Source organism: Sarcophilus harrisii, chromosome 1 (assembly GCF_902635505.1).
Source record: "Sarcophilus harrisii chromosome 1, mSarHar1.11, whole genome shotgun sequence".
Classification (NCBI taxonomy): Eukaryota; Metazoa; Chordata; class Mammalia; order Dasyuromorphia; family Dasyuridae; genus Sarcophilus; species Sarcophilus harrisii.
The window spans coordinates 251335117-251354496 of NC_045426.1; the positions used below are offsets into that span (position 1 = coordinate 251335117).

Consider the following 19380-nt stretch of genomic DNA (forward strand, 5'->3'; position numbering starts at 1 on the left):
AAGAGGAAAACAAGGCTTTGTGAAATTAAATGATTCCTTCATAATCACACAGATAATAAATGTTGAAGGCAGGACTAGAACCCAGAATTTATCATTCTTTCCATTATGTGACACCTACAGGCTTAAAAATAATGAGATTCCTATTAAAGGAAATTTTATTTTTATGATCTTCTGGGAGGTAAGACATTGTTTTCTTTTTCATATATTACAGAGGTTTTGTAACTATTTTCTCATCTTTGCCTTCTCTTTTCTTCTCTGCTACTCAGATAAGTTTGGGAAAGAACGTTTCCTGTACATGGGTAAGTGCCAGGAAGGCTGCCCTTCCGGGTACCACCATTCTGACAATACCTGTCTGCCCTGCACTGAGAACTGCCAACTCTGCAGTAACTCCTCTTACTGTATTCGATGTTTGCAAGGATACTACATCTTACCCACAAATAACACCTGCCAGAAATTAGAATGCAAAGAAGGTAAGCAGACTTTAGTGGAAACTCTGGATCTTTGACCCAAGTGTTGATGCTTCAAGTGGCTGTGGGGCCCACTGCATTTTGCTTTCCTGTGTATAAAGTAGAAGTGATAATTTCACTCCGTTTCTTTTCTCCTAAATCCCTCCTCCCTCATATATATATGTATGTATGTATGTATGTATGTATATCTTTGTCTCTTACTGGATGTCAGGAGTCTTGCTTTCTATTACCTGGAAAGGATAATAGATAAAATAAACTTCCTCTATGGAAAGAAAGTAATTAATTCATTCAGTAAACCTTACTTAAGAGCTTACTATGTGCAGAGTACTATCTCAGGTGCTAGGGATATAAAACCAAAAAGATAAATAAACATATATCATCAAAGAGCTTTTAAATATTAACTCACATTTAGGCAACCACTTTAAACTTCGGCAACCACTAAAACTCCTTAAATATATAATCTCATTTGATCCTTGCAATAGCTTTATGAGGTAGTTTCTATTATTATCCCCATTTTACAGATGAGAAAACAGAGGATCAGAGAAATTAAGGAATTTACTCAGAGCTAGCAAGTAATTGAGTCAGAATTTGAATTCAGCTCTTCTTAACACCAAATCTAATACGCTATCCATTAAACTATTTGCTTTGCCAATTCTATTTCTTTTTATGTTCTACCAATGTTCATAAAACTCTCTGCATTCCTCTAATGAGGTGCTAGAGTATAGCACTTAGAAAAATGGGGTTATTCTCGTTAAAAAAAAAAATTGCTTCCCAGGGCCATAATTAGCAATTTTGATATCCCAAGATAAGTAGTTTTAAAAAAAGGTATTCTCAAATGAACATGCTAAGACAAATTCATTTGAGTAGAGATGGGCATAAGTAAAAGGAGATTCTTCACATCTTGAAACAGAGAACTATACAGAAAGAGGGACTGCTATGTATCATGCTTGAAAGACTGTCATTGGGAGAGAAAGTAGGATAGGACAGGACCTTGGAGGAGCTCTCCTGAGATACAACCTCCAAAGGAAAAACACACCATCTGGTAACTTCCTATTTAAATGCTAAACTCAGTACTGATCCAATCACTTAACCCTGCTTGCCTCAGTTTCCTCATCTATAAAATGAGCTAGAAAAGGAAATGGCAAACTATTCCAATATCTTTGCTGAGAAAACCCCAAAATGGGATCAAGAAACAGCCACAAAAATTCAATACTACAAGACTGAAAAACAACTGAACAAACTCTGTACTGTCAGTTCTATAAATTTTAGCTTCCTGAAGCAAAACCCAGTCAACCCATCCTTGTAATGGCTCTGGGACTTCCCAATTTATAGTTTATTCTTTGTCCTGGAGAAAGTGGAACTCTAACTCTTTTTTTTAAAGTTTGAAATGATTTCTTTCCTTTGTACTAAGAATATCTTCAATTCAATGAATAATGACTAGGAGTTCTGATGAAAAGCACTCTCTCTAGAAAGTAGAATGATTAAAGAAGTTATTTTTTCCTATGTGTTTGAGGATTTAAAGCAAATAAAAAGGTTCTTGTTTGAAGGGATAGATAAAACTGTTCATTTCCATGCTGAGTTCTTTTTCATTCTCCAATGGTGTGTCTATTTTATTTAATAAGTTTACCAACTGGATTTTAACTCCAGTTGTCTTACATAAGTCCAAATTCCCCTGCCCCCAATTAATTCAATCCAACTGATCTAATTACTAAATTAATATAAGGAAATAAAAAGGGAGTAACATAGACATCCTGCAACGGGGTTATCAACTGCTTAATTACTTGGCTGATTGCTAAAAAAGAAATTATTTAACAATAGATTTTCCAAGCCATTAGTGTCCTTCCTCATGATTAAAAATGAGTTCAGTGCTCTCAATTCATCCACTGTCTAGGGGAAGTGAAAGATCCAGACTATGAAGACTGCATGCCTTGTGAAGAAGGATGCCTGGGCTGTTCGTTGAGTATGTATCACATTCTCATACTACCTTACCCTCTTTGTCTACTATGACTTGACTGTATATTTATTTTTTCCAGAGTCCATGGAAAAAAACATAAGTGTGTTGTTGTATTATAGAGAGAGGGTCTAAGATAAGGCTAGCTTTTCATAAATTTATCTGTACAAGGATGTCTCTGAATATCATTTAATCTAATTTAGCTCAACATATACTTTTTAAGATTCATAATGTTTTGTAGGTACTTGGGATAAAGGGGAAAATTTTAAACATGATCATTGCCTTCAAGGAGCTTATGTAGAGGAATAGCAGTATAGAAATACAGCGAGTCTACAAATAAGCATGAAATTATGCTATGTGGCACAGTGGATTAGTGCTGAAGCTGGAGTCAAGAGGACCTGAATTTAAATTCGACCCCAAATACTTACTAGCTGTGTAACCCTGGGCAAGTCATTCAAACCTCAGTTTCCTCATCTGTAAAATAAGCTGAAGAAGGAAATTGCATATTACTGTAATAGCTTTATGAAGAAAACCTCAAATTGGGTCACAAAGAGTTGGAACATGATTGAAAAAATAACTGAACTGAGCAAATAAAGCATATACAAAATAATTTCAACAGGAAGAAAATATCACTACATGATGAGATCAGAAAAGACCCTTAGTACCCTTTAAACTGTACTTTGAGGTTATTCTGTCCAGGGGGGAGGGAGCTGAGACTCTTTTCCTGTGTCCTGCTCAGACCCTTTCTTGGGTAATGCCAAGAAAGAAATTTAACAGGTGAAGAGGGAGAGAAGGAATAATAGTGTTCCTGAGTTTGGACAGTAATGAATAAAGAAATGAACTCAGGCTAAGCATCCCCAAATCTCATGGATTCATGAAGCCTACTTGAACTGGAAACAATATGAAAATGTCAGACAAAGCTCAAGGGGGGAGAGTTTGGGGATTTTCCTGGATAAAACCTTCCCTGAGGCTCAAAGTCTTAAAAATCCTCAAATTCAGGCAGAGCAATGATGTCTCTGAAATCTAAAACTCTATTATGAAGGCAGAAGTACTTGTTATGCTTCAAGAGAATTGTCCAATTCAAATTAACACTTTCTCTCTTTCTCTCTCTCTCTCTCTCTTTCTTTTCTTTATCTTTCTCTCTCTCTCTCTCTCCCTCCCTCCCTTATTCCTTCCCTCCCTCCCTCCCTCCCTCCCTTTTTCCCTCCACAAGGAAAGAATGTACTTTTTAATACTTAATACAGTTCTGTATTTTAGGTTCAGAATGCAAAGCAAAGACCAGAAAAATTGCCATATTTGAGGATGAGACCTTGGTGTCAATTTAGGCCAAGGTTTTTTGAGTCTTGGGACCTTAAAACAAAATAAAACAACCACAACAACAAAGAATAATCAGTGATATAATTGGGGGGAGCTTTCCCCAAGACAATCAATAATTTTACAACTGTGGAGGGCACAGTCCCCAAATGATATGGGAGGGGTATGGAAGATATAACTCACAGGGAAGGAATCCTGTAGTATGCAGGCGAGTACTACATTGATTAAGAGAAAGCTATAGATTTCAGGTCAGGAAGACCTGGACTCATATCTGCTTCAGACACTTACTAGCTATGTGAATTTAGGAGTCACCTTATCTGAACCTCAGTTTCTTCACCTGTAAAGTAAGAGGGTTGAATTTTTGATCTATAGGATTCATTTCAGCCCTAAATCTCTGGATCTATTATCCTGTTCATTAATTCACAGGGTTGAGTTGATTTTTCGGGGGGCTACTGGGGTTAAGTGACTTGCCCAGAATCACACATTCGGTGATCATATTTGAATTCAGGTCTTCCTGACTCCAGGACCCATGCTCTATCCACTGTGTCACTTAGTTGCCCCCTGGAAATCATATTTCAGCTATGAATGGTTTGATAGAAGTATATCTCTCAAATGTTTCCACCATAAATGGTACAGAAATACTTCTGAAAATTTCTATAGACCAGATTTTTATGCATGGACTCTTTGTTTTCTTTCACTTTTATTATCTATAATTGCTTTGAGTTAGAGCTTTAAGAGATCTAAGAAATCAACTAGGATAACCCCTCTCATTTCCCAAGATGAAGAAAAGAAGACTTAAAAGGTTGAGTCACATGGGTATGAAGTGGTAGATCTGGGACAAAAATAAAATAAAATCAGATTCTCTGACTCCAAAACCAGAATGTTTTTCCATACTTCTAAGCTGTCTTTCCTTTACTTCATTAAATATAATCCCAAAGTTTCAGAATGTCCTGAAAGTATCCCTAGGGTATTAAAGTCATTTTAAAGGTATTAAATGGAATACAACCTCTGTAGATTCTTTGCCATTCTGGAAAGGCTTCCCAGAGAATACATGTCCTAAATAATGTCTATTTTCTGAAATCCAACCTAGCAAAGTACAAAAAAGTACGTCACTAATATTATGGCCAATGGCAAATGAATTCTTTGCTTATGGAAACCAAAAATCATAATGACCCTCTATCCTGAGCACTCTCCTCCTCTTTGATAGGGTGGCAAAAAATGTCCAAAAAGGCATGGAGAATTACATCAATTTTAGACAACCTATAAACATTAATTTAGCATTTGGTATTCTGTATGTGATAAACTAACCTTACATTGTGAACATGGGAAGAACATATGCTAATGGAATCGAATCCTATCAATCCTTTTTAAAATGTATTATGTTCTTAAAAGATATGAACCTATCTATATACAAATAACAAAAAAAAGAGTTTGTATATGAAGCTGTGAATCTCTATGATCTATGGTTTTATTTTTTTTAATTTAGCACAATAGTAGAAACACTTCCATTGACAGTTTTTCCTCTCTTTCTTCTTTTTCTTCATCCTGCTGATTAAGATTTATATATTATTTGAAGGAAAAAAAATGCAATTCTTCCCTTTAAGGAACCCTTACAGTAGCCTAATAGTACCAGATCTAAAACTTTATTATAAAGCAGCAGTCATCAAAATAATCTGGTACTAGCTAAGAAATAGAGTTGGTGGATCAATGGAATAGGTTAGTTACACAAGACACTATAATCAATGACTTTAGTACTCTACTATTTGATAAATCTAAAGACTCTAGTCCATGGAATAAGAATTCACTATTTGATAAAAATTGCTGGGACACTGGAATATAGTATGTCAGAAAGAAAGGATTCCCTTATCTTTAAATCATTTTCTTTCATTTGTGCCTTTGTATTAGACATTTGTATTTAAAGTATGATGCAATTCATACACGTATGATAACTAATAATTAAATTTAAATAATAAAAAGTAAACAATAAATAACTAAATAAAAGTCAAATAACTAAATTAATAAGTAATAATAGAGATACAAATTCATCCCCAAATTTAAAAATTCTATTAACAATTCTAAAATTCCAGCTTAAAAAAAATTGGGTTTGAAGCCTGACTCTTATTCTTGCTACCTTTGTGACATTAGACAAGTCACTTGACCTCAATTTCTTTAACTGTAAAATGGAGTTGAATTGAAGAGTCTCTCAGATCCCTTTCAGTTCTGTACCTATCTTCTCATAATCCAAACCACAGTGGTGTAACTCACAACAAGCCAAAGAAAGGTTCTCTGTTGAATTTATAGGAAAGAGTCTTATGGCCAAAAAAGAGTTGTATGGGGAGCAGGATGTATCAATTTAGTAGTTCACCATTTCTCTTTTTTTTTTTTTCTTCTCTTTTTTTTTTTTTTAATTTAATAGCCTTTTATTTACAGGATATATGCATGGGTAACTTTACAGCATTAACAATTGCCAAACCTCTTGTTCCAATTTTTCACCTCTTACCCCCCCCACCCCCTCCCCTAGATGGCAGGATGACCAGTAGATGTTAAATATATTAAAATATAAATTAGATACACAATAAATATACATGACCAAAACGTTATTTTGCTGTACAAAAAGAATCAGACTCTGAAATATTGTACAATTAGCTTGTGAAGGAAATCAAAAATGCAGGTGTGCATAAATATAGGGATTGGGAATTCAATGTAATGGTTTTTAGTCATCTCCCAGAGTTCTTTTTCTGGGCATAGCTAGTTCAGTTCATTACTGCTCCACTGGAAATGATTTGGTTGATCTCGTTGCTGAGGATGGCCTGGTCCATCAGAACTGGTCATCATATAGTATTATTGTTGAAGTATATAATGATCTCCTGGTCCTGCTCATTTCACTCAGCATCAGTTCGTGTAAGTCTCTCCAGGCCTTTCAGTTCACCATTTCTCTAACCAAACTTTCCTTCTTAGTGTGCAAAGGGAAAATCAGCTCATAAAGGAAACTCATTCTTTCAGGGAATGTCATCCCTAATATATAAATAATTTGCTGCTGGTTCTCCTGGGGCTCTCCTGGGTGACTCAAATGTAACCTTTTGCTTATAATCCTTTGATACCAATTTAACTTTATATGTAGATTCAATCTGAAGCTGTTTTTACCCAACACCAAAGATGAAGATGGAAATAGAAAAATCCAGTCAAATCCAGATGTTTTGTCTATGCTTTGCCAAATGTTTGGAAACATCTGACATTTTAAGCTTGAGTTTTTCCATTTCCATCTGGATATTTTCTACAGTTCAACAGACACAAAGAATAAGGCACTGTGCTAGGCACAGGGGATACAAAGGAAAAGCAGATTATATAAGAAATGGGAAACATTGCTTATTCTTTAATGAGCCTCAAATAAACTATGATCCTTCATGAGCAAACAGCTGGACTTTCTACTGATCATGCCAAAGAATGATGAACAGCAAGTATGTGAATAAATGTCATGAAATACACACTAGAAGATTATTTCTGTGGCTATGCAGAAAATGCAAAATTTACTATCTGGTTAGAATTTTCTTCCTCACCCAAGCTGTTAGGTTATAGCATTTTAAGAAATATCATTTAGTTCCAAAAGACTCTGATGAAAAATCCCTTTCTTTATTAAATAAGATTTTTTGAATTATAAATTTATTAAGCTAAAGCAAAATATTTTACATAGCATTCTTCTTCATTAACAGAAGAGAATATTGGATGAAGTTATTTAGTATGCAATTGAATAAATACATATTAAGAATCAAAAATTCAGCCTTGGAAAATTATACTGCACAAGACACATTCCTACTCTCAAGGTGCTCACAATTTAGTACTGGAAATAAGGGAAACAAATAAATAATCATAAATGTGAGTAGCACAAATGTGAGTGGTATTTTGAAGGTTGCTTTACAGGACAATACTTGAGGAGCAATAACAGCAATCCTATAAGATAGATTCTTCAGATATCCTTATATTCCTCAGCTGGGAAAGTACAGACTCAGAAGCTGTGACTTTATATGGTCACATAGCTAGTAAATGTCAAAGATGGGATTTGAACTCAGGTCTGCAAGACTAAGTCTAGCATACTGTCTACTCTATCACACAATCTCTTAATCAAATGAGAACAAATGAGATTATTTGCAAAACACATAATACAGTTCCTAGCACATAGTAGGCGATATATCATTATTTATTATTATATAAGGCAAAATGAGAATAATACCATAAGAAAAGTTTGAAACAAAGAATGCTGGAAGGAGAAAACACATATGATTAGTGTGAGGATTAGAAAAGTCTTTATGAAAACCTGAAAAGACTTACATGAACTGATGCAAGGTAAAGTAGGCAAAACCTAGACAATATTGTAAATAGTAAAAGCAACATTGTTAAATGATCATTTATGAATGATTTAGCTATTCTCAGCAATACAATGATCCAAGACTCATGATAAAAAAAAAAAAATGCTATCTCCAGAGAAAGAAATTAGAATCTGAATGCAGATTGAAGCATACTATTTTTGCTTTATTTTTACCATATTTTTTTTAATCTGTTTCTTCTTTCACAACATGACTAATATGGAACCATAATTTACATGATTGCACACATGTAATCTGTACCAAATTGTTTGCCATCTTAGGAAAAGGCAGAGGGAAAGGAAAAGAGGAAGAAAATTTGAAATTCAATTTAAAAAAAATGAATGTTTGAAATTAGTTTACATGTAATTGGAAAAATACAATACTATTAAAAAAAAAAAAAAGAAAAGACTTAGTGAGCAAGGTGACAAATGATGTAGGCTTAAAAGAAAGATAGTATTTTAAAATATACTAAGCTGGGGAAAGAGCATTCTCCGGTAAGAGAACCATGTGTTCAGAGGTCTGGAGGTGGGAAAACATAGGAAATATGGACCATTGTGTAGATAAGGATTAAAATTTGATTCCATTTTAACTTCTTCATTGACTTGTTGACCTAGGGCATGTTAAAGATGTGAATTTGACTCATAAACTGATTCTTGATTAATGCTGTACCTATAAACTGGTCACTTGAGATGAGTAAATAAACAAAGACACTATGGTGTACTGAATAGAAGACTGGATTCGTAATCATAAAGACCTGGATTCAGATACTGACTCAGTTATTTAATTAGTTGTGTGATCCTGGGTGAGTTACTAAACTCTTGGTATCTCAGCTTCTTTAGGCATAAAATGAGGAATGCAATGACTGTTAATGTGCCGTCCAACTCTAAATCTCTGATCCTATGAATTTTCATCATGATAAATATTTGTTGATTGCCTGCTGTGCTGATAATGCAATCCTATGTACTGTAGGGGTTACATTCAAACTATGCTGACTATTACTAAATCTTTGAAGATTCAGGTAGTCCTTCATAGCCTCACAGTGCCTTTGGGACATAATTATTGACATCAATTATCACTGCTGTAGATGTGCTGGAAGCACCAGTTAAGAGAGGATTTTTTATGAATAAAATGCCAGATAAAAGTGTTCTGCTTTCTAAGCATATAACCCTCTTGTCAAAAATCCTCTCATGACATAGGTTTACTTGAGGGCAATCTCTGTCTTTCTTGACTCCTATTCCCCATCTAAAAAACCTAGGAAAATTCTTATGAAGGATCTTTCATTACACTGAATTTGATTCTACTTGCAATACCCACTGGTCACAAAATAAAAGAAACAAATTTCACTTATAGCACATAGAAAAAGAAACAATCAAGTTCTTAAATGTACTTTCCAAAGACTTTTTTTTCCTGACTATCTTTATAAATTTTTAGTCACTTGCCTGTTATTGGGAGGGAGATTATCCCCTGTAGCTCCCCCACCATCATCTTCTATAGTTCACAGTGGTTCTGGTAGTATCACACATTACTGATGGGTCTTCAGAGTCCCATTGTGACCTCTCCAGATGAATTACTTAGCTTGTTCCTTGTTCCACATCTTCTTTCACTGCTTACTATTCCCAGCAGACAATGTCAAGTATGACTTTCATGCATGTCCAAGCTCTCTGTCAGAGTTAATCTTTCCTCTGTCATTGGCTATCATCTCCCTCTACTCCATCTGCTACAGAGGGGAAGACCTCCAGAGTCCACCTAGTCTGAAAAGAGAAGACAGGAGATAGTGTTTTCCCCTTTTCACAGCATTAGGGATGTATTTACAAACAAAGGACCATGTATCTTCTCAATGAGATTTTCCTTTTGGCTGCTACTCTTGCTAATCCTACAAAAGCCTCCTTAGGTTTGAGGCTTCTAAATGTGGTTTCCAAATATTGGACATATATTCACAGTATCGGAGAGTTAGACCTAAAAGATTAACTTAGGCTGCTATTATTCAGTCATGACCAATTTTTTGTAATCCCATTTGGGGTTTTCTTGGCAAATATACTGGAATAGTTTATCACTTACTTCTCCAGCTCATTTTACAAATGAGAAAACTGAGGCAAACAAGGTTAAGTAACTTGCCCAGAGTCAGATAGCTAGTAAATATCTAGGGTCACATTTGACCTCAGGTCTTTCTGAATAGTACTCTATTCACTGCTCCACCTAGCTGCAGAAGGGATCTTAGAGGGCCTCATGTCCAAGCTTATTAATTTTCCATATGAGGAAAATGAAGGTCAGAATAGTTAAATGTCTTGCCTGCTATCATATAGGTACTAGAAATGATTTGAACCTCACTTCATTCTCCTGATTCCATATTCAATAGCCTATTCATTACACCATGCTGCCTTTTAAGAAATCGGGGTGGAGGTTAAGGAAGAGTGGTTAAAGTCAATGATCTTTAATATTCCTTACAACTCTTGTTGGGTACAATCTTGTGCCCAATGTACAATAAAAAGGAACAGAAGCAGAGCTCTGAGCTAACAACACTTTATTAAAGGGTCTATGGCTCCCACTAATGAAGTAAATCTCAGGTCTTCCTCATGACCTCAGTTTTAGTTTTATACTGCTTGCTACCCAGATGGAACACAAGAGGCAAAGTAAAATATATAGTCTCATTGACTGATAGGCCTATATCTTGACCTTTCAAGAGAACCTTCAACTCATGCTTGTGATGGATTAGCTGATAGTTGTCTAAATATGGACAAAGCTGATGGTCTTTCATTGGCCCCCATTGGCTATAGCCCAGAGTCACAGACAGCTCCTGCAATGTGAAAACAGGGTCATCTAATAGTCAAGTACTCAAAGCACCTGTTGGTCAAGTGTCATAGGGCAATTTTCCTAGCCAAGTGTTAACAAGAGGTGGAGGTACAATCAAAAATAACTTGGGAGCTTTCCATGCCATTGAGTTACCTCCACCATACTAGACTTGGTCATTTATGCATCAGGCATTGGGTTAAGCATGTGGATTCATTACACTGACTAACTGTATCAATAGAGAAATATAACAGTAGTAAACACTGCCCCTATGAAATTAAATTCAACTAAACAATACTAATCAGGGATCTAGATAAAATAGATTAATCATTTCCCACATTTAAAATCTACTGTTGTAAGAATTTCCAACATCTTTTCCAACCACTGCACAAATAAGCTAGCATGGACTACAGACAGAAAAACTGAAGCTTATGCACACAAGGTGTGACATACTCCTTTAATGGTGATGGACACTGTGTCTCCCAATTCCATGAATGACATAAAGAGGTAGATAAATAGATAGATAGACGAATGAATAGATGGATAGGTAGATAGAGAGAGAGTCTCTTTCCTGAGCTACATGACCCCAAAAGTTTGAATATCACAAAAGACTATAAAAAGGAAAAGGTACATTTTTTAACAAAAGAAAACAAATGCTTAATCTGTCACAAGAAAACAGTATCTTTTTAAATAGTCATTTATTTAGCTCTTACTAGGTGTCTTATTAGATAGGATAAAGAGAAGGGGATGAATTCCTAAAAATCAAAGTCCTGTGAATTTTCTTTTGTAACTGTAAAATGATTGGGGGAAAAGAGATACTGAAGAAGATATTCAGCAACATTTTGTCACAGAGGAAAAGAAAGAAATGTAATAACACCAAATATGGCATAAAATGGAGTCAGTTATGTTCTCCCCAAAATCCATTTTTGGCTCTATGATCTTATAACTGTTAACTACTAATGTTTTTGCTTTCATAAAAGGCAGCTAGGCATTGCAATGGATAGAATGCTGAAGCTACAGTCAACTTAGTGTTTTCAATTGTGTTTGACTCTTTGTGAACCCATTTGGAGTTTTCTTGGCAAAGAACTAGAGTGGTTTGCCATTTCCTTCTCCAGCTCATTTTACAGATGAAGAAACTGAGACAAAGTGGGGTAATACATACAACAAATCATACAACTAGTAAGAATCTAAGGCCAGATTTAAATTCAGGTCTTCTTGACTCCAAGTATAGTGTTTTGTCCATTGTATTATCTATCCGTCCCTACAATTCAGGGACCTGAATTCAAATCCAGTCTCAAACATGTATTATTAGGTAATCCTCTGTTTGCCTCAATTGCCTCAATTGAAAAGTAGCGATAATAACAGTACTAATGGGTTACAGGGGAGCAGAAGAGTTGAAACCTCAAAATATATTGAGGTTTCAGGATTCTCTTCATATGGTCCACCAAATATTGGGGAGCAAGGACTGAACCCCCAAATATATTGGGATTTAGGGCTAGTGTGGCAAGGTGTCTCAAAAGAATTTGTAGGCTAGGACCATCTCCAGATCAAGAGGCAAAGATTTTATTATTATGCCAATGACTAGAGGGCTAAGTTCCAAAAGAGATGCCAAAAATTAACAAAGGGAAAGATTCAAGTACTAAATTCCTTAGTGGAACTCACAACTAACAGGAGGAAGATAGCATAATAAGAGGGAAAAACTAGCTATGACAAAAGGAAAGATACTTTAAGGCAGGCAAATTCCCAGAGAACTTGTTGCCATAAAATGGGCTATTCCTAATGAACCCACAAAAAATGGGGTACAGGTCTAACTTCTGGGTCAAAATCATAACTTAACCTTCTGAACTGTGGGATCATGTCAATGCAAGGAACTAGACAAGGAATTCAAGCAGGGACTACAGCAGTAAAGGTCTATTTAAGTCAACAAAAGTCCTACTTAACAAAAGGCCCTTTCTTTAGTAAAGAGATAATCCTGTAAATTTTCCTCCCTACTTGCTTCTGGAAGTAATTTGGACAGTAAAATTCACACCCTCTCCAGATACTGTCCCTCCCTATGACTCAAGAAGCTACCAAGGACCTATCTTTTTTGTTAGGTTCTTATTTATCCCATCATCCACCTCCCAGGATTGTTGTAAGGATCAAATAAGACAATGTTTGTAAACCATTTAATGAAGTGCCTAGCACTAAATTTAGTAGGCAGAGAAGAGCAATTGGCATCAAATGTTGAAGTTTGCACCAAATGTTGGGATCCAACCATGTGATGAATTCACAATGGCCATTCTCTTTGCTAAAAGGGACATTTATTTAGAAGAAGTTACAAATAAAATGAAGAGATAGACACTAGGAATAGTAAATATGAAATAGATTTGGGAGAGCATATAATATGTGTTAGACAATAAAGTGGTTTTAAAAACTAACAATGGAAAAGACAAGTTCTCTAATGAAGCTAAGAAATAACCAAGAGAAAGGGAATGTATCTTGAGATGGGAATGAATACTTCATTGACTGGCAGACTACATCCATAGAGAATTTTTACCACTTTAAAAGAGCTAGTTAGCTTTAAGATGGAGAAAAACAACATTAGGTCTTCTTGTTAAATTCAAAGGAGGGTGACACAATTTGAAGGTATTTACTGTGTCAAAACAGTACCTAATTAGCAAGAATAGAGAAAATTTGGAACTTTTACATGGCAGACTGAAGGGAGCTCCTCCTGTTCCTTATTCACATGGTTCCTTCAGTCTCAATAGCACTTTTGAGTTAGTATCCTATGTTTTCCATCTTCCTATTCTAGATCCAATGAGAGCATGCTTGACCAGGCCCCATTTGTGATACTTGTCCCAGAAAATTCCTAAATTCAAGTTTTCTTTAGGACAGAACATCAGATTGTCTTTGACAGCCTCTTAGACTACCATAGCATCAAGTCCTCTTTAAATAAATTATGAGAGACTTGTTTGTGATTGTGACATTTAGCACTTAAATAGATTTTCCTTCCAAATTCTTTAAAGCACTAAATGTCCAAGTTCTGCCTCATCTATGTTGACCACTAACTGCGCCCAAACAGTCAATATCATCCTCTCTATGTAAAACTTCTTAAATTGGGTGTTGTGACCCTATATGGGATCATGTAACCGAATGTGGGGGTCATAAAATTATGATTTATTATCAGTAAATGTTTGGTTCTTATATTTTATATACATATTTTATTTTTATATTTTATGTCTATTTTATATATATACCAAAATTTCTCTGGAGAAAAAGGGTTGCAACAAAGAAACCCAGAGGAGTCAGGACTGAATGCTGCCCATAACTTTAGAGTGGACCCAAATCAGAATAAAAAATAATTAGGAAATTTTAAACAAAATAAAAATATAATACAATATAGATAATATTATATTTTAAAACTGTCTGTTTTCTGCCCTCAAGAATAGGGCAAAAATTGGTCAATTTCTATTTGAATCTGATATCCCTACTCGAGTGGATGTAAATCAGCAGAGAAAATACCAATTTTTCCTAATAAAGAGAGTTTTCTTACTGGGGAGCAATTAGTCACAGATCTAGTCCCTAAACCAAGTTATTTTAGATACACAAATATAATTATTTGGGGTGTCCCAATGTAGACCACCTTAATGGGTTACTGGAAGGAAAGCAATTTGTAAAATTTGGTAAATTACAAAACATGAGTTGCTTTCCCACATTTCTAGTCAGTCCCCTCCTAGGGATGAGTCAAATGGAAAAGGAAAGGAAGAAACAAGCATTTAATAAACATTGTGCTTAAAAAAAAAAAAAAAAAAAAAACTTTACAAATATTATCTCATTTGATACTCAAAACAACTCTGGGATGTAAGTGCTATTATCATTTTATAGGTGAGGAAACTGAGACAGACAGAGATGAACTGACTTGCACAGGATAACATATCCCAGACCCAGCATTTTATCCACTTTGCCACCTTGTTGTCTTCTTTTGCTTTTCCACTTGGTGAACAAATGTGAAAGTCCCATATTTTTTTGAAAGGTTACAGAATCTAAAAATGGTCAAGTGGTGGTCTTATCTATGTATTGAAGGTTTGAGAAGTTGTTGTTTTTTTTTTCACATTTTCTAAACATAAAATATGTGAAAGTACCAGAAATGACCACTAAGACCTCCAAGCTTTTTTTTCCTCCACATAAACTATAATAATTTGCTCTTTTGCCCATGACTTAATATGCCATGTTACTCCAACAGACATAATCTCCCCACTGCTATTTAACAGTCTTTGAAAACAATCTGTAGTATATTAGGAGACTGCATTTTTTTCTTGGTTTTATTAATATTTTTTTAGGCAGGAGGAGCCTGGGGGGATGGAATAAAATGAATATAGCTCTAGGGGTTTCTCAAGCCTTTTTCTTTTGCATGTATTATCACTTTCTTATTGTTTGGGGAGAAGAAAAGAGCCAAAAGGCATCATCCTAAATTCAAATCTAGAGCAATTAGCTCATCCCCTGGCTCCTTAGATTATTACACTATTTTTCCCCCTGAGCTGGTATAATCAAAGTTCCTCCTCCTTGTTTCATAAGTGACCTGGAAAGTAGAACTACCCGCCAAGCCTGTCTGGGTCACGTCTTTTTACAGTAGAACTGAGCCAAACAATTGGGTAAGCAACCCACTATGGGGAAAGGAGAGGGAGAGAAATAATCTGGTGACCAAAGGAAGGTATGAAGTGAGAAGGCAATAGGAAACCAGCATTGCCAGCCATGCTGATTTCACTATAGAAATTTAGTTGGTGGACTGATGATATATAGATTGGGAGGAACATTTAGAAAACCTACATTCTTGTTTTGGCTGTACCCCAACTTTCTTTTTAACAAAAATTCATCAGATTTGTGTTGATCTTTTTGTTTTTACATAAAATTTATTTCTAAATATGTCTTTCCCCTCTTCCCTACACAATAAGCTATTCCTTGTAGCAAAGACTGAAAAAGAAAAAGAAAATTTTTAGCAAAAAAAAACAAAATAATGATCACATCTGATGTATTATTATATCCTAATGTATGTATACATATAAGTGTGTATGTGTGTACATACAATACATGTAAATATCTATAAACATTATTACATATTTATTGTCCCTTATCTCTTCACTGAAAAGTAGTAGGCTTTCCTCAAGGCTTCTCTAAGGTTGGGTTTTTGTTTTGTTTTGTTGTTGTTATTATTATTCCATGCTCAACTTCTTTCTTTCTTCCTCCCCCCTCCTTTCTTCCCTCCTTCTTTTCTTCCTTCCTCCCTCCCTTTTCTCTACTTCCTTTTTTCTCCCTCCTTCTGTCCCTCCCTCTTTCTCTCTCTTCTTCCTTCCTTCCTCCTTTTCTCTTTTTCTTTCTTTCTTGTCTTTCCACTTACTTTATAATACACATTTTGTATGCTCTTTTCCTGATTTTGCTTACTTTACTATGCATCTGTTCATATAAATATTCCTTTGCTGCTCTGAATTTTTTATATTTATTCTTTCTTATGGCCCTGTCATTAATCCTCAATTCAATAAATATTTAGTGAATGCCTCCCAGGTATAAGATCCTGTGTTCCCATTGGGCTTATAAAAATAAAAACAAAAACAAAATAATTTTGCGTTTTGCTGAGAAGAGAGAAATAAATTGTTTCATTTTTGTTATTTATATCTTGATTGCCTAGAATTATGCCTGGCATATGGTTTTTGATTAGTCATTGATAGTCATTTCCATGACTTCATGACCTCATTTGGGGTTTTTTGGCAAAGATTCTAGACTAGGTTGTCATTTCCGTTTTCAACATTTTTAATAGATGAGGAAACTGAGGCAAATAGGGTTAAGTGATTTGTGGGGTTCATTCAGTATCTGGGGGCAGATTTGAACTCAGGTTTTTTGGCTCCAGGCCTGGCACTACTGTGCCACCTAGCTGGTATTTTTGGTCCTTAAAAGATCTTTGTTTGTTTTTAATTTAGCTGTCTCCTCACCAACTAAACAATAAACTCTTTGAGGACAGAAGTTTCTTTTCTGTTCCTTTCTCATAGAGGGCACATTATATGTATGGAAGTTTGCCATAGAGTAAATAAAGGCCCAGAGAATTAATAAGCAGACAACAGCAGGGATACTCACAGTGTCCAGATTTTAGTTATCCCTTCTACCTCATGGGGTTAGAAGCACAGTACCTAATCACCCTCTGGAACATTCACACAAAATTTCTGACCCTCCCTTCATATTAGAGAAGAAGTCTGAATTTTTCCTTTTTCTTTTATAGGGTATTTGCAATATCTTATTGTAAAATTTGGCTTGATATTCTATGTATATGTAATATATTTCTAAACTTCTGTGTCATCTGCTGACCTTTATGTTGGACTGCAGCTTTAGCAAAACTCCCTTCAAATTTCCATTTAATTTCTTATGTTGATCCCCAATATATAGAAACTAAATTAGGGGAAAATGTGATATGGAAGGGAAGGTATAGTATAGTTATGCCAGGCTTTGTGGAGTGATCCCTAAAAAGTTTACAATCTAGTAAAGGAGATAAAACTATCTGTACATGAAAAAAATGAAGATATAAACAAATCAATGTTGTTCAAAACGATACTAGGATTTTGTACCACTGTGGCCCCCATCACAATATTTTTATAATAGCAGCCAATATATCAGGCTTGTACTAAGATTGGAGAAAAGAAAGCTGACTCAGGTCTTTGGGGAAGAGAGTAGGAAGACATGACAAAAATCTACAGAAGCAATAATGGGACTTCAGAGACCATTCCCAGGATACCCTCCACCCTAACTTTGGATATAATACCTCCTCTCTGTAGCAGATTCAGCTTCATTCTTGCTTACAGAATCAGACATGTTTTGCTGAACATTCTCTAATATCTGGAAGTTCCCCAAGGAAGTCTTGCAATATTAAAGTTGCACATCTGGCTTCTATTGTCCAGTTCTTAAGCCATGTCCTCCCCACACCATCACCAGCATCAACATACTTCAAGGTTGGACGGCAGGATATGATCTAATGGCTAGTGGGAAGAGTTCTCAACTCCCCACTGGTTGAAAGAAATTATTTTCGGGGAGGGGGAGTGTGAGGAGGAGGAAGTACAAGGGGCAATAGGAACAGGAGTCTGAACAAAGTGGAAATCTTAAAAATCACCTGCATTTTGATACCCAGATGGTCCTTTAAGCAGCCATCTGAACTGGAGCTGAGCCCATGCTAAATGACAGTAAATTGCCTCCATACCCACAGAGCCTGAAATATTGGCCCTTCAGAAATGAGCAGGAAGACAATTTATTAAATGCCCAGACTCATCCTTTTTCAAATCCCTTCCTCACCCTGGAGTGAAAATAGAACCTTCAACAATAAAAGCCAGCCTCCTTCCAGCTGGGTTTCCACCACTATTGACCGTCTGTGAGCAGATATATCAGAAACAAAGCCAGAGCCTAGTGATTGGGGCAACAAATTAGAGAAGGAGGCAGGCAGGTCTAAGGTCTCAACTGTCCCTCTCTCCTCCACCTGGCAGAAATAGGAAACAAGGTAAAGAAGAACCATCTCGAGAGGTGGATGGAAGAGTGGTAAGAATGTGGCCTTTGGAGTCAGGAGACATGGGTGTGAATCTTAACCTTACTATTACATGTGTGAATGTGGACAAGCCTTTTTACCTTTCTGATATCCTTCCCTTGTAAAACAGAAACAATAAGATTTGTGCATATTAAAGGGCAGCCTGAAGACCTACTCAGACCAGGTCCCACCTGCACTTTGCCAATGGACCTTCTTACCCATCCCCAGCCTTTCTTGCCCAGCTCCCATCATGTGCTGAAAGCCTCCTCCTGGCACAAATCCCCATCCCCATCCTCATTCTAGGCACCACAGAGCAGAGGTATAGAGTCCTGCTCCAGCCAGATTAAAATGCACCTGGGAAGTGTTTAATAAAATAAATAAAAATATAATTCAACATAGATGATTTTAATTCTTTGATATTAACTCTAAGTCTGCAGGAATCTGTTCCATTTGAGTGTGATGCTGTTGTCCCAGAGAACTACTCTACTCTAACCCTTAGAACACTGGTTCTCAAAGTATGGTCTAGAGAATCCTGGGGATCTCTGAAACCCTTTTAGAGGGTCTACAAATTCAAAAATAGTTTTTATTTCAATATGGTAAATGTCTATAAATATGACCCAGATAAACAAAAACGTTTTGGAGAGATCCTCAATAATTTTTAATAGGATAAAGATACTGAAAACAAAAGTTTGAGACCACTGCCTTAGAACAACTATACCATTCCCAACATGATATAAACAAAATATGCCTATTTATATCATTAAATGAGCAGAGAACCAGCAACCAAATCCTTCTAATAATACTAATAGTTAGCCTTCCTGTAGCACCTAACAAGTCCTGTGATAGGCAGGTACAAATATATAATTTAATCCTTACAACAATCCTCATGCTTATTATCACATTTACAATTGAGGAAACTGAGGCAAACAGCATTAAGTGACTTGCTCAGAGTCACACTGTCTGAGT

General features: G+C 35.7%; 1 protein-coding gene across 1 annotated transcript in view; it reads left to right on the top strand.

The window, feature by feature from the left end:
* The window catches only part of PCSK5 (proprotein convertase subtilisin/kexin type 5), a 611928-nt gene that overhangs the window by 513008 nt on the left and 79540 nt on the right, over positions 1–19380 (top strand). The window contains exons 23-24 of the mRNA XM_031939641.1: positions 267–470; positions 2359–2427. Of these exons, the coding sequence (XP_031795501.1) occupies positions 267–470; positions 2359–2427 (273 nt within the window). The remainder of the gene's footprint in view (positions 1–266; positions 471–2358; positions 2428–19380) is intronic.